Here is a 13104-nt window from a genome sequence, read left to right on the forward strand (position 1 = left end):
GCCAGTTAGTTCTGATGTTATTCTGACATATTATGCGTTTATCCGCCCGCGCACATTAATGCATATGAGAGGTTTAATGATGGAATTCAATAAATATCCACCGATAAATATGATCCCTGAAGCCAGGGTTATGCAGTACACCCGTGAGATTGCATTTAATGCCGACTCTCTCGATGTTGGATTAAGGCTGCGCCATTTTCTAACCGCACAAAAAAATATATGGATAATCGCGCAACATCGCGGAAGTGCCCAGATGCCCGGGTGTCGATCAGCGATTGAAAATGAACAGCTTTACGCGCTCTTTGTATCTTTCCTGCTGGATCGATTGAGCGAGCTCCACTGTTCTTGCTCACAGGAAGGAGGCACCGCTTCCCGTGCGCAAGGAATATGTGTGGCCTCCCAGTTGGACTGTGCCCCGCTGTTAATTGTCAGGCCCTTGGTGGGTTTGCTCAGCCAGCGGCGGTGAACGTTACAACATCAGCTCCCACCATCTCTACTCGCTGGGCTTTCCACCGTTGTTACAGCGATTCAATAATCGGCCCATGAGTCGTTATATAAACCGAAATTCAACATCAAATTTCTCACAACTGGTTTAAGTACTCGGAGCGTTTAATAATAGAAGCTGATGGTTCCATAAACTATGAAATATGTTCATTTAACAAATTGGTTTTAAGAGCATTGATATTTGAAATGGAGGATTGACTATTTCAATATGTTTTGATTGCATTTGTAATAACCAAGCAGCTGACAAGCCTGCCACTGTTATTTACAGGAAACTTCACATTTATTTGTCGAAACTCGGAGGATTTTGAGATCAATTGATTCTTGAAAATGGATCCAGGGATACTTGTTATTAATTTCTGCCAACATGCGGCACGTTAGATACACTTGTGTAGAATAAATAACACCATTGTTGGGATGAAGGCGTGCAGCGTTGGTGACTACAGTAGGACGGGGAAGCCAGCATTCTGTTCAATGCATTCTGTTTAGAACTGTCCATTCTTAACAAGAGTCCAATTGAAACATTCATCCAATTTTGGCGGACCATGAAAGTGGTTTAGAAAATGAGTAATCCTCCCACGAAATGATTGCAATGCCTATGTACATCTCCAGAACATCGGTCTGCATCTCTTACTAAAGCGAAAAAATGATTTTCAAAAATGCACGCTGACCTTGGAAAAAAAAATCTTAATCTTAAAACACACAAAATCCAAACGCCGATGTTGCTTCATGCCGACGCGCGATTTGATGTTATGTTCTATTCTAATAGCACGCGTATGTGTTCCTGGAGACATAATTTGTCCCGTCCACATTTTTGCTATGAATCCCAATGTAGGATAGTTGGGGTCGAAGCACAAGTGTTAAATCAGGTTTGGATCTAATCATTGTTTTGTACATCTTAGGCTGGGTAAAACAGGTGAATAAAGAATGAAGCCTCTTTTCAAAAATGTCACCGAAAGCAAAACCCAGTGAAGCCTGTCAGAATCACTGTTTTTATTCTCAACTATAAATATAGGGACCAAGGACATTAAAAAAAAAGCAGAATCTAATTATGCTCCATTTCCATGCTCCAATTTATATGGTCTGCCCTGTGCTCCGCGTCTGGGTGAGCATTTTGGAAATACACATGAAGCGATTTGAGTGTTGCAGCCATAAAAGTAAGAGGCACCTTTAACCGCCCCCCCCCTCCCCCCCCCCCCCCCCCCCCCCCCCCCCTCCCCCCCCCCCCCCCCCCCCCCCCCCCCCCCCCCCCAGAAATGCTGCTAATGCAAAACAAAGAAAAACTAACAGTGGTTTGTGGTAACCTCCTCTTACTCCATTGCCCGAGTTGCCATAACAATAACAACTAAACATAGATTTTATAGCTCAGGAAATTATTATTACAACGTTCAGAGTGGTGTCCAACTTATTAACCTCGCAAAATATAAGAAATAAAATACAACAATATTTTCCGAAGTGTCAATAACTTTATTTAAACAGAATATACAGTTCAATTCAACTATCTACACATATGTACAATGATATATGTTACTGAAGAGGCCCATAGATTGGCGGCTTTAGCCGCTGAGGGAAAGGCACCTTTGACAGTGTCCATGTTCATCCTGACGTCCTTTGGAAAAATAGCCCATTTTCCTCTTTGAAATGTGGAACGTTACATGGCATGCACCGAACGTACAGAGTCAGATAGTTTGGCTTCTCTTGCTTCAGTCTGAACAATACGTGCATTTAATTGCATAAGTCCACGGCTGATCGCTCCCGATCAATCCACTCTGGAATGTGATTAATAAATAGTCCCGGATCCCAAAGCTAGTGGATGATGTAGTGAGCTTGTAGATTGCAGGTGAGAATTAATGGAACTGGGGTTGGAATACCAGGAAGTGGCGTTCTCCAGGTAGCCTGCGGTGGAGGGGTTGTGGCTGGGTGTTTGATGAGCGTGGACAACCCTTGAGGAGCTGTGAGTGTCCCAGACGGCAGGGGACTGGGGTGAATTGCACGCCATGGGGTCACTGGAACTGGGGCTGTGCTCTGGAGGGATCTCTCCATTCTTTATGATTTTCTTAATCTTCGATCTTCGGTTCTGGAACCAGATTTTAACCTGCCAAAACAAATGGCGATCATTCATTTCTAAAAAAAACCCCACACAACAGCATTAACTAAAACAACATAAGAGTTGGACTCTAACCGTGCGTGTTATTATGAACAGTAAGAAGTCTTACAACACCAGGTTAAAGTCCAACAGGTTTGTTTCAAACACGAGCTTTCGGAGCACGGCTCCTTCTTCAGGTGAAGAAGGAGCCGTGCTCCGAAAGCTCGTGTTTGAAACAAACCTGTTGGACTTTAACCTGGTGTTGTAAGACTTCTTACTGTGCTCACCCCAGTCCAACGCCGGCATCTCCACATCATGTTATTATGAAGTACAATATGGACTACGTCGCGCGCGCCCACCTCCTGTATTTTTATTAGTCGATTCGTGTTGTAACAAAACACCGATGGAAAGGTCTATTTGGAATTTTCATAGTAAAACAATTATCAAGGTATATTCCTCGCAGCACTGACGACCACCTCCATTCTCCCCAAAAACACACACGTTTTACTCCAACATTTCGTTTGGAAATCCATGTTTAAAACTTGCCCTGTCTGTTCTCAGCCATTAGTCACCAGAACATCCAGATAATTAATGAGCTCTGTGTACTCCGGCTGAATTCACGGCATGAATTTTAATTTTAAATAGTAATAAGTTAAATAAGTAAAGCGACCGGCAAACACCATAAATGGCCAAGTTCCCAGTAAAGCATACTGCAGTTTTCCCCTTGTACACATTCTTCAAGCTCCGAAAGGTCTCCTTAAAAAGCCCACAGGGCGACACTCTGAGAGGCATTTCGTTACCAAACCTGCTAAATATTTAACTTGGGTTCTCCAGGAGTTATTCTTAATTAAAATACCATGCTTAAAGTTTGTAATATGATTGCCAAAGCACACTCGCCCACCGCTGAAATTACCAGTTACGTCCATGGGAAAGAGCATTCTATTTAATACAAATAAAATAATAGTTTCCCGTCGTCAGCCGAGCTGCAAGGACAGTGCAGAATTGTCAAGCCCCAAATCACAGCAATGGAGGCGGAGGAGAGCCGGATGGTGTACTGAAATCAGCAGACAAGGGCTACTCTCCACCCGCTCAAATCACACGGAAGTGTGAATTATACACAGTATTCATTTATTTACAACATGTGTATAATGGGGCATTAGTGAGGCGCGGATGGCGAAGCAGTCCCAGATCTATGGTGGAGGGTGAATTTGTTTGGCGGGCGGTTTTGTATGTTTGGATTTGGCCAGATGCATTCGGCCATGTTTTCCCAAGATTATTCTCACAGATTGCACACACTATCTGGGAAATGATACCAAACGGCCGTGAGAAGCGGCTCAAACTGAGCCGGTTTGTGTTGGCTCCTCTTGTGGATGTTGCCCAGCACGGCGCGGCTGGTGTGTGGAGCAGTTGGACATTGCCGACCCCCCCTCCGCTCTGCTCCCCGGGGCTGGCTGACCTTACCTGGGTCTGAGTGAGCCCCAGTGACGCCGCCAGCTCGGCTCTCTCGGGCAGCGCCAGGTACTGGGTTTTCTGGAAGCGCCTCTGTAAAGCTGCCAGCTGGAAGCTCGAGTAGATGGTCCGCGGCTTGCGAACCTTTTTCGGTTTGCCGTTTACCATGCGGACCTCGGGCTCGGCCAACTCTTTCTCTGAAATCGAAAAATCCACACTTTAGTTTGCAAAACCCGATCGAAACGCGCTCACCGCTGCGATTCAATAATAACTGAGAGAGCGCGGGGGAAAGGGCGCATTTTGCAATAGGGCTGGATGGAGAAAGGTGGTTCTGGATCTGACCCGGAATCCCCCGGGCTGGACACCAAGCCGGAGATCTCCCCTCATTCCCTCTTTCCCTCTCACTCCCTCATTCCCTCTCTCTCATTCACTCCCTCATTCCCTCTCTCCCTCTCACTCCCTCATTCCCTCTCTCCCTCTCACTCCCTCATTCCCTCTCTCCCTCTCATTCCCTCATTCCCTCTCTCTCATTCACTCCCTCATTCCCTCTCTCCCTCTCACTCCCTCATTCCCTCTCACTCCCTCATTCCCTCTCTCTCATTCACTCCGTCTCTCCCTCCCTCTTCATCTCTCCTTCACTCGGTCTCTCTCCCCTTCTCTCCTTCACTCAGTTTCTCTCTCCCTCACTCCCCCTCTCCCCCTTTCCCTCCCTCACTCTCTCTCACATCAATCGGTAGTCGAGCCCTCCTTCCAGTACAGTAGTCACAAGTTGTCATTTTATTTCCATCCATGTTTTGTGCGATCATATGCGGTAGGAGAAAGCGAACTCCGCCGTTTCATGGAAAAAGCGACATTTTCAGTCTCTCCCCCCAGTGCGATGGGGGGAGAGACAGGACGGGGGTGGAAATGGGGAAAGGGCGATTCATTTAGAATTGATCAATAAATGGGCAACGTTTTAGCGCCTTTTCCAGCGCCAGGAAATTGGACAGAGCCGCGCTTGCCTTTCTTCCTCCTAACATTTATAAAAAAAACATTTGACAAGATTTAAAGAAAGCTAATAGAAATCTGAGCTCTTACCCTCGCCCCACGAAAAGGGCGTATAACACTGAAATCTTCCTGAAAGTGGGGGAGGGGACATTCCCGTGGCCGTCCCGATAAACACGGATACAACTGTGGGCAAGAGAGATTTCAGGGCAAGTTGTTGGCAAATGGCTCCTTACCTGGCTGGGTGCACGGTGCCTGAGCTCTGCTGTACGCCCCGTATTGGTGGTAATGGCCCGGGTAATTGTACTCGTGGTAAGCTTTGGCGGGGTAATTGGCGGCAGAGCCGTTGCCTCCGTGGTACTGGTACTGGTAGGGGTTCAGAACCTTCCCGTAAGATGACGGTGAGCAGTAGCCGTGGTGGGGCCCGCTGTAGTAACCCGTGTCGGTGGCCGTGGACTCGGGGAGAGTCGGTGATTCCTGCGACGGATGGTGCATGCTGTGCTGGAAAGTGCCCTGCAGATCTGTCCGGATGTTGGGCAGCTTGCGATCGAATACTGCTGTCATGGCCCGGGGAGCTGGGGGATGTGACGGTGGGCGGTGGGTGGGATGCGTGCGAGAGTGTGTGTATGTTGGAGGGATCTATGGAGACATGGCTGTGTGTGCTGGAGGGAGCCGGCCAGACTGTGGCTGCGGCTCAGCAAGCTCTTGGTTAAGTCTCTAATTGCGCGATTACGCACTGGGTGGATCTGTTCCATTGGATAGAGCAGCCAGCCATCAGTAACACCCTAACTCGCCCAACTCGTTTAACACGATGCCCAAACGAAGTGTTTAAACACAAAACAACAAATGACTCAAACCCCAAAGCACGGCGGCCTTGTACATGTACACCGATTGTTGGTAAACAGCATCCAATTGCTGACAACATTAGCATTAACAGTCGCCCTGGTTACCGGGACCTCAGCTTCTGTCTGCCACGCTGGTTGTCAGCGAACATTGTAAAATATAAATTGACAATCAGGCAATCTTGAGGTTCCTGTTCCTTGGCGTCCGACCTCAGATTAAAACCATGACAATCGTTTCTTTTCAATGGGGATTTGTTGCTTTGAGCGACACCGTAAATTAGTATTACTTCCTAAGTAGCCCAGAGAGTTTCCTTGTTGATATATTAAGTTATATCCCCTATTGATTCTCATACAGTGTAGCGTGACAATTTATAAGGTAAGAACAAAATCCACACTGGCTGTCGCTGATTTGAACAGATAATTTAATAAAAACAAGTACACGACCCACCATGGCTATAAACATTACCCAGAATCCGGACATTGATACAATTAAACAATGTTCAGTTTCATGCCTTATTAGAATATTGCATTGTGAAAGAGTACATTGTTTAGAAATAAACCTCTGTTTAAATGTTTTCAAATGTGCAAGGTGGTGTTTATCATTCTTTACCTGGTTTATATGATTTATACGGTCGCTTTTAACAACAATTTCACTATTACGGATCCTATTCGTAGTTCAAAGTATCATTCAAACATATACAAATTGAACTTTGGTTTTGGAGTTCTGTGTTATATTTAATGGGACGATGAAACTCTCAGAATTCATCACTTTATAATATAGAATCCTTCCACCTGTGCTCCTTTCTGACGGAGAGATAATGTAACTTGTTTCTGGTTCGAACAGTACACATGAAATGTTTGTGTCTTCTTTAAGGAAACAGCGACTGGTGTTAATATATGAAAGTTACAAAACTCACAGCAAAAATAAACTGTTGTTCATACTTGTACAAACAAATAGGCACGGAGAGTGACTCGTGTTTTCTAACAATGCAACATTAAAAAAAATCGAATTGGACACGTGCTTATTTAAAATCTGTTGGAAAAATTTACAAAATCAAAATAAATGCTTCCTCCCATTTGAACACGGTCAGAGCAGAATCGTCAGCATTTCAGGTGTGACTGTGTGGATTAGAGCGCCACCTAACGATGGTTACAGTACACTTTATAGGCCCCCAAACAAGTATTTTAAACACGTGAAAGGCTTTTGCAAATTGTTTAAATAATTGGGATTTTGACACGCCAATTAAATTAACTTTGCTTCGTGCCTACTGTATAATTTAATGAACCAATCAAAAGAGTGGATGCCCTAGAACCAGTCCGCGAATTTGCTGTTTAATATTAACTAATATTAACATCGAAACACCGGAATCCACCAACCGAGGCACGTCGTGTAATTAAGATGTTCAAAGCAGCATAACGTTCTTAAGCACAATCACAGATTTTCAGGAAACCGATACGTTGTTTTAAGAGCAAGTTAAACTCGCCTGATTTAATGTGGAATGTGATCTGTGCCAGGTAATAGGATATCACCAATAATCTGGAACCTGAGTTTCAGTGGGGATTAAAGTTGATCTGTAAACGGTCAATAATTGATGTACAGATTTCAAAAGATCAAGAGTGTCCTTACTTGAGGAATCAACCTATGTTTTATAACTTTCTGTGATTTTTAACTTGTATACCGTAGGGAGCTACACAGGTACTTAAACATAAACATTTCCAGTTCGATTTAACAACACGTCCTGTAACATTGCATTGTGGATTTATTTCATTGTATGATTCCGCGATTTAGCATTTCCTCACCAGTGAAATCCACGTTTCCCAGTTAGGAGATTGTTGAAGATAGCCGGAGTGCTGCATTGATCTATGTTAAAAAGGAAGTGAAATCCGGCACTCTGAGCATCATAGTAAATGCTACACTCGCTTTCTGGCCACATTAAAAAGAACCCGACGATCGATTATTACTCAGTTCCAGGAGGAGGCAATGGAATTTCCAAGCACTTCTCAGACCCAGGTTCACATCGGAGGCGAGTCTCTTCCATCGCCAAGCAGTGGGAGATTGAGCATTCCTGACTCCCAAGCGGCACTCTTATTTTGTGTCAACATGCAGAAAAAATCAGTTCACATTAACACTGGCTAGGTTCATAAAATCAAGGAGAGCCAATTAACTGTCCCGAGTAATTGTAAACCTGCTTCATTCCACTTTGAAATTCTATCGCACAATATAACAATATCGAGTAGTGTGGGGCAGTCTGACTGGTTCTTTGGAGCTGGACTTTGACCAGATAGCCGAGTTATATTGGTGCATTGGTGTCTGTGCAAAATTACAAGCACATCACTGAGAAAGAAAAGGGCAGAAGGCCAAGTAAGCGTCAAATTCTCCTGTGTCCAAAAGAAAACTGAATATGCAACGCGATTGACAGCGCAGCCTGCTATTGCTAAACCACTGGTCAGATTAACAGCACAGTTTGCTATTGCTAAACCACTGGTCAGATTAACAGCACAGCCTGCTATTGCTAAACCACTGGTCAGATTAACAGCACAGCCTGCTATTGCTAAACCACTGGTCAGATTAACAGCACAGTCAGCTATTGCTAAACCACTGGTCAGATTAACAGCACAGCCTGCTATTGCTAAACCACTGTTCAGATTAACAGCACAGTCTGCTATTGCTAAACCACTGTTCAGATTAACAGCACAGCCTGCTATTGCTAAACCACTGGTCAGATTAACAGCACAGTCTGCTATTGCTAAACCACTGGTCAGATTAACAGCACAGCCTGCTATTGCTAAACCACTGTTCAGATTAACAGCACAGTCTGCTATTGCTAAACCACTGTTCAGATTAACAGCACAGCCTGCTATTGCTAAACCACTGTTCAGATTAACAGCACAGCCTGCCATTGCTAAACAACTAGTCAGATTAACAGCACAGCCTGCTATTGCTAAACCACTGGTCAGATTAACAGCACAGTCTGCTATTGCTAAACCACTGGTCAGATTAACAGCACAGCCTGCTATTGCTAAACCACTGTTCAGATTAACAGCACAGCCTGCTATTGCTAACCAACTAGCCAGATTAACAGCACAGCCTGCCATTGCTAAACAACTAGTCAGATTAACAGCACAGCCTGCTATTGCTAAACAACTAGTCAGATTAACAGCACAGCCTGCCATTGCTAAACAACTAGTCAGATTAACAGCACAGCCTGCTATTGCTAAACCACTGATCAGATTAACAGCACAGCCTGCTATTACTAAACCACTGGTCAGATTAACAGCACACCCTGCTATTGCTAAACCACTGGTCAGATTAACAGCACAGCCTGCTATTACTAAACCACTGGTCAGATTAACAGCACAGCCTGCTATTACTAAACCATTGGTCAGATTAACAGCACAGTTTGCTATTGCTAAACCACTGGTCAGATTAACAGCAGAGCCTGCTATTACTAAACCACTGGTCAGATTAACAGCACAGCCTGCTATTACTAAACCACTGGTCAGATTAACAGCACAGCCTGCTATTGCTAAACCACTGTTCAGATTAACAGCACAGCCTGCTATTGCTAACCAACTAGCCAGATTAACAGCACAGCCTGCTATTACTGAACCACTGGTCATATTAACATCACAGCCTGCTATTGCTAAACCACTGTTCAGATTAATAGCACAGTTTGCTATTGCTAAATCACTGGTCAGATTAATAGCACAGCCTGCTATTGCTAAACCACTGGTCAGATTAACAGCACAGTCTGCTATTGCTAAACCACTGGTCAGATTAACAGCACAGTTTGCTATTGCTAAACCACTGGTCAGATTAACAGCACAGTCTGCTATTGCTAAACCACTATTCAGATTAACAGCACAGCCTGCTATTGCTAAACCACTGGTCAGATTAACAGCACAGTCTGCTATTGCTAAACCACTGTTCAGATTAACAGCACAGCCTGCTATTGCTAAACCACTGGTCAGATTAACAGCACAGCCTGCTATTACTAAACCACTGGTCAGATTAAGAGCACAGCCTGCTATTACTAAACCACTGGTCAGATTAACAGCACAGCCTGCCATTGCTAAACCACTGGTCAGAGTAACAGCACAGTCTGCTATTGCTAAACCACTGTTCAGATTAACAGCACAGCCTGCTATTGCTAAACCACTGGTCAGATTAACAGCACAGCCTGCTATTGCTAAACCACTGTTCAGATTAACAGCACAGCCTGCTATTGCTAAACCACTTGTCAGATTAACAGCACAGCCTGCTATTGCTAAACCACTGGACAGATTAACAGCACAGTTTGCTATTGCTAAACCACTGGTCAGATTAACAGCACAGCCTGCTATTGCTAAACCACTGGTCAGATTAACATCACAGCCTGCTATTACTAAACCACTGGTCAGATTAACATCACAGCCTGCTATTGCTAAACCACTAGTCGTTCACAGAATCTTAAACGGCTCCGGACATTTAGGGGGTAATTTAACTGCAACATGATTGTTGGGAGAGGTAGGGTTAAATTGGAAATAAATGGGAAACTCGTTCCCAACCTTCTACCAGTTGAACCGCTTCCACTTTAACCGTGGTAGTTTCAGGGCAACCAAGTAACCCACTTTGGGGAATTATCATACTTAAATGAGGCAGCGTGCCTCATAATTTGTTATTAATTTAAACTTAATGTTTGCAGACTGCCACCCACTCACGGGAGGCAGAAGCCGCTGGCTGCACTTTCCCAGCATTGCTTTTAGGAAGAGGGAGCAGGTCAGCCCCCACCCCAACCCCCACACTCAGCCTCCACATGATCACCCAGCTCTTTCCACCAGCTCCCATTCTCCGCCATCTCTGCTCACGATCTCACTTCACTCGTGATCTCTCTTCCTGCAATGTTTCCGCCAGATTCTGAGCAGCGCCCCCACCCCCTCATCCGGCGATCTCTCTACCCCCCACCACCCCTGATCTCCCCTCCTCCACAATCTCTTCACGATCTCTCGCTCTCCCACAGTCTCTCTCCCCCTGAGCAAGCGAACAGGGCAGGAGCATTTACAGTAACCATACAGGTGCCCCCACTCTTCCTAAACCTGCGAATCGCAAACGGCCAGTCGTTATTTTCTGTCAGTATTTTAGCAAAAACATTTAGAACCGTTAAATCATTTGAAAATAGGCACCAATAATAACACATCAAAATGCAAATGTGGAATTCAAAGTGGAATGAGCAGACAATCTCAATTAAGTCATTTTGAATGACGAGTAGAATGTATAAAATTTATAAAATATAGAAAGAAAATTGAATGTTTATATTAAGACAATTTTTATTTACATTAGGAAAGACGAGTCAGTGGAGAATGAGACTGACATTTTAACCCTTTTAGAAGTTTTTTGAAATACAGATAATAAGTTACAATTGTAAAATGCTGATTTCCTTTAATTATATTGGGTTCCAGCTTATCATGAGCATCATCGGGTGGAAGGATCTTGAAATCCAGTCAAGGACAGGAAAAATTGACCCAATTAAGGTATATATATGCAAGATTAAACTTTACATAGAATCCCTACAGTGCAGATGGAGGCCATTTCACCCATGGAGGGTACACCAACCCCCGAAAGAGCACCCAACCTAGGGCCCCGCCCCCGTCCCAACGCCCATAACCCCATAACCCGACCTAACCTTTTGGACACTAAGGGGCAGTTTATCATGGTTAATCCATCTAACCTGCACGTCTTTGGACTGTGGGAGAAAACCGGAGCACCCAAAGGAAACCCTCGCTAACATGGGGAAAACATGCAAACTCCACAGAGACTGTCATCCAAGGTCGGAATCGAACCCAGGTCCCTGAAGCTGTGAAGCAGCAGTGCTAACCACTGTGCCACTGAGACGTACTTTTGCCAATTGATTTCTTGAAGAGTATAACTTTCATACATAGTAGGATTTCTAGGCAATCTACCATTTAAAAAAATGCATCCATTCCTTTGCCAGCCATGCTCGATTACTCCAATGCCCTCCACAAAGTGTGACTGATCATGAACTTTGCTGCCCAGATCGATTTTATACAAGCTCTGCTCAACTATCCTCACTTCCTTCTTGACCTGTATTGATTCTTGGTCCTTTAATATCTTAGATTTAAAATTGTCAACATTGTGATTAAAATGCTCCATAGCGGCAACTTGTCCCATCTCTGTACTTCCTCCAAATTCACCCTTCAACCTCTCTCTTTTCTCTGATTTCAGTCAGTCCTCCTCGCTTTATCCTCTGACTGATTGCTATGCTTTCAGGTGTTTAGATCCCAACCTCTGGAACATCTGCTCTCAGTCTATCCTTCTCTGCCTCTTTCTTTTTCTTCCAGACTCTCCTTTAAACCCACCACTTTGATCAGTCATTTGGACAGCAACCCTCAGCTCATCATTTTACTCAGCATTTGTTCTCCTTATGTCTCTGTAAAGCAGTGTTACAATGTTAAAATTGCTACATGAATGCAAATTGTTGTTATTGTTCCTTTTTAACTATTTCTTGATAACTGCATGGAAGTAATAGCTATCCAATTATTCAGTGCATAGTCGTCACTGACAATGATAGTTAGCATCAATACATCAAAAAGAACCAGAACAACATACCATGATGTTTAATTGATGACCATCAATCAACATTGGCAGAGGAATGGGCACCAGGGGAAGCATTAGAGAAGAGAAATAAGATGTCCAGAGCCCTTGGAGACACCAATAGAATTTTTAAAAAAGGTTAAAATATAAGGGATCAGACAGGAGGGAAAAACAAGACAATCTGGATCGGTTTGGAGTGCATATGTGTAAGTGCTAGTGGTGCAGTGCAACAAATAATGTCAATGAGTTGCAGCATATGCAACCGCATGTGAAAATGGTATATTGGCAAAACAGACACCTTTCTCAAAGAAAATTAGGATATTGATATTCATGGCTACAAGATCATCAAAGTAAAAAGTCTTGCAACACCAGGTTTAAGTCCAAACCTAGACACAGCAGCACACAACCCTGCCATGGCAACCCCTGCAAGACCTGCCAGATCATCGACATGGGTACCACCATTACACGTGAGAACACCACTCGCCAGGTACATGGTACATACTTATGCGACTCAGCCAACGTTGTCTTCTTCATATGCTGTAGGAAAGGATGTCCCGAAGCGGGGTACATTGGCAAGACCATGCAGGCACCGCAACAATGGAGGAACGGACATCGCATGACAATCACCAGGCAGGAATGTTCCCTTCCAG

The 13104-nt window shown here is 44.3% G+C and overlaps 1 protein-coding gene across 1 annotated transcript; it reads right to left on the minus strand.

Annotated features, from left to right (window-relative positions):
• Positions 1 to 1947: 1947 nt before the first annotated feature.
• On the minus strand, positions 1948 to 5718 carry dlx5a (distal-less homeobox 5a). Its single transcript, XM_038797543.1, has 3 exons — positions 5257 to 5718; positions 4049 to 4233; positions 1948 to 2596 (listed from the first exon to the last, which is right to left on the minus strand). The coding sequence occupies exons 1-3, from the start codon at positions 5582 to 5584 to the stop codon at positions 2282 to 2284; spliced, it is 828 nt and encodes a 275-aa protein (XP_038653471.1). The 5' UTR covers positions 5585 to 5718; the 3' UTR covers positions 1948 to 2281.
• Between the last annotated feature and the right edge of the window lie 7386 nt (positions 5719 to 13104).

The sequence above is a fragment of the Scyliorhinus canicula genome, chromosome 5 (genome assembly GCF_902713615.1).
Source record: "Scyliorhinus canicula chromosome 5, sScyCan1.1, whole genome shotgun sequence".
NCBI lineage: Eukaryota > Metazoa > Chordata > Chondrichthyes > Carcharhiniformes > Scyliorhinidae > Scyliorhinus > Scyliorhinus canicula.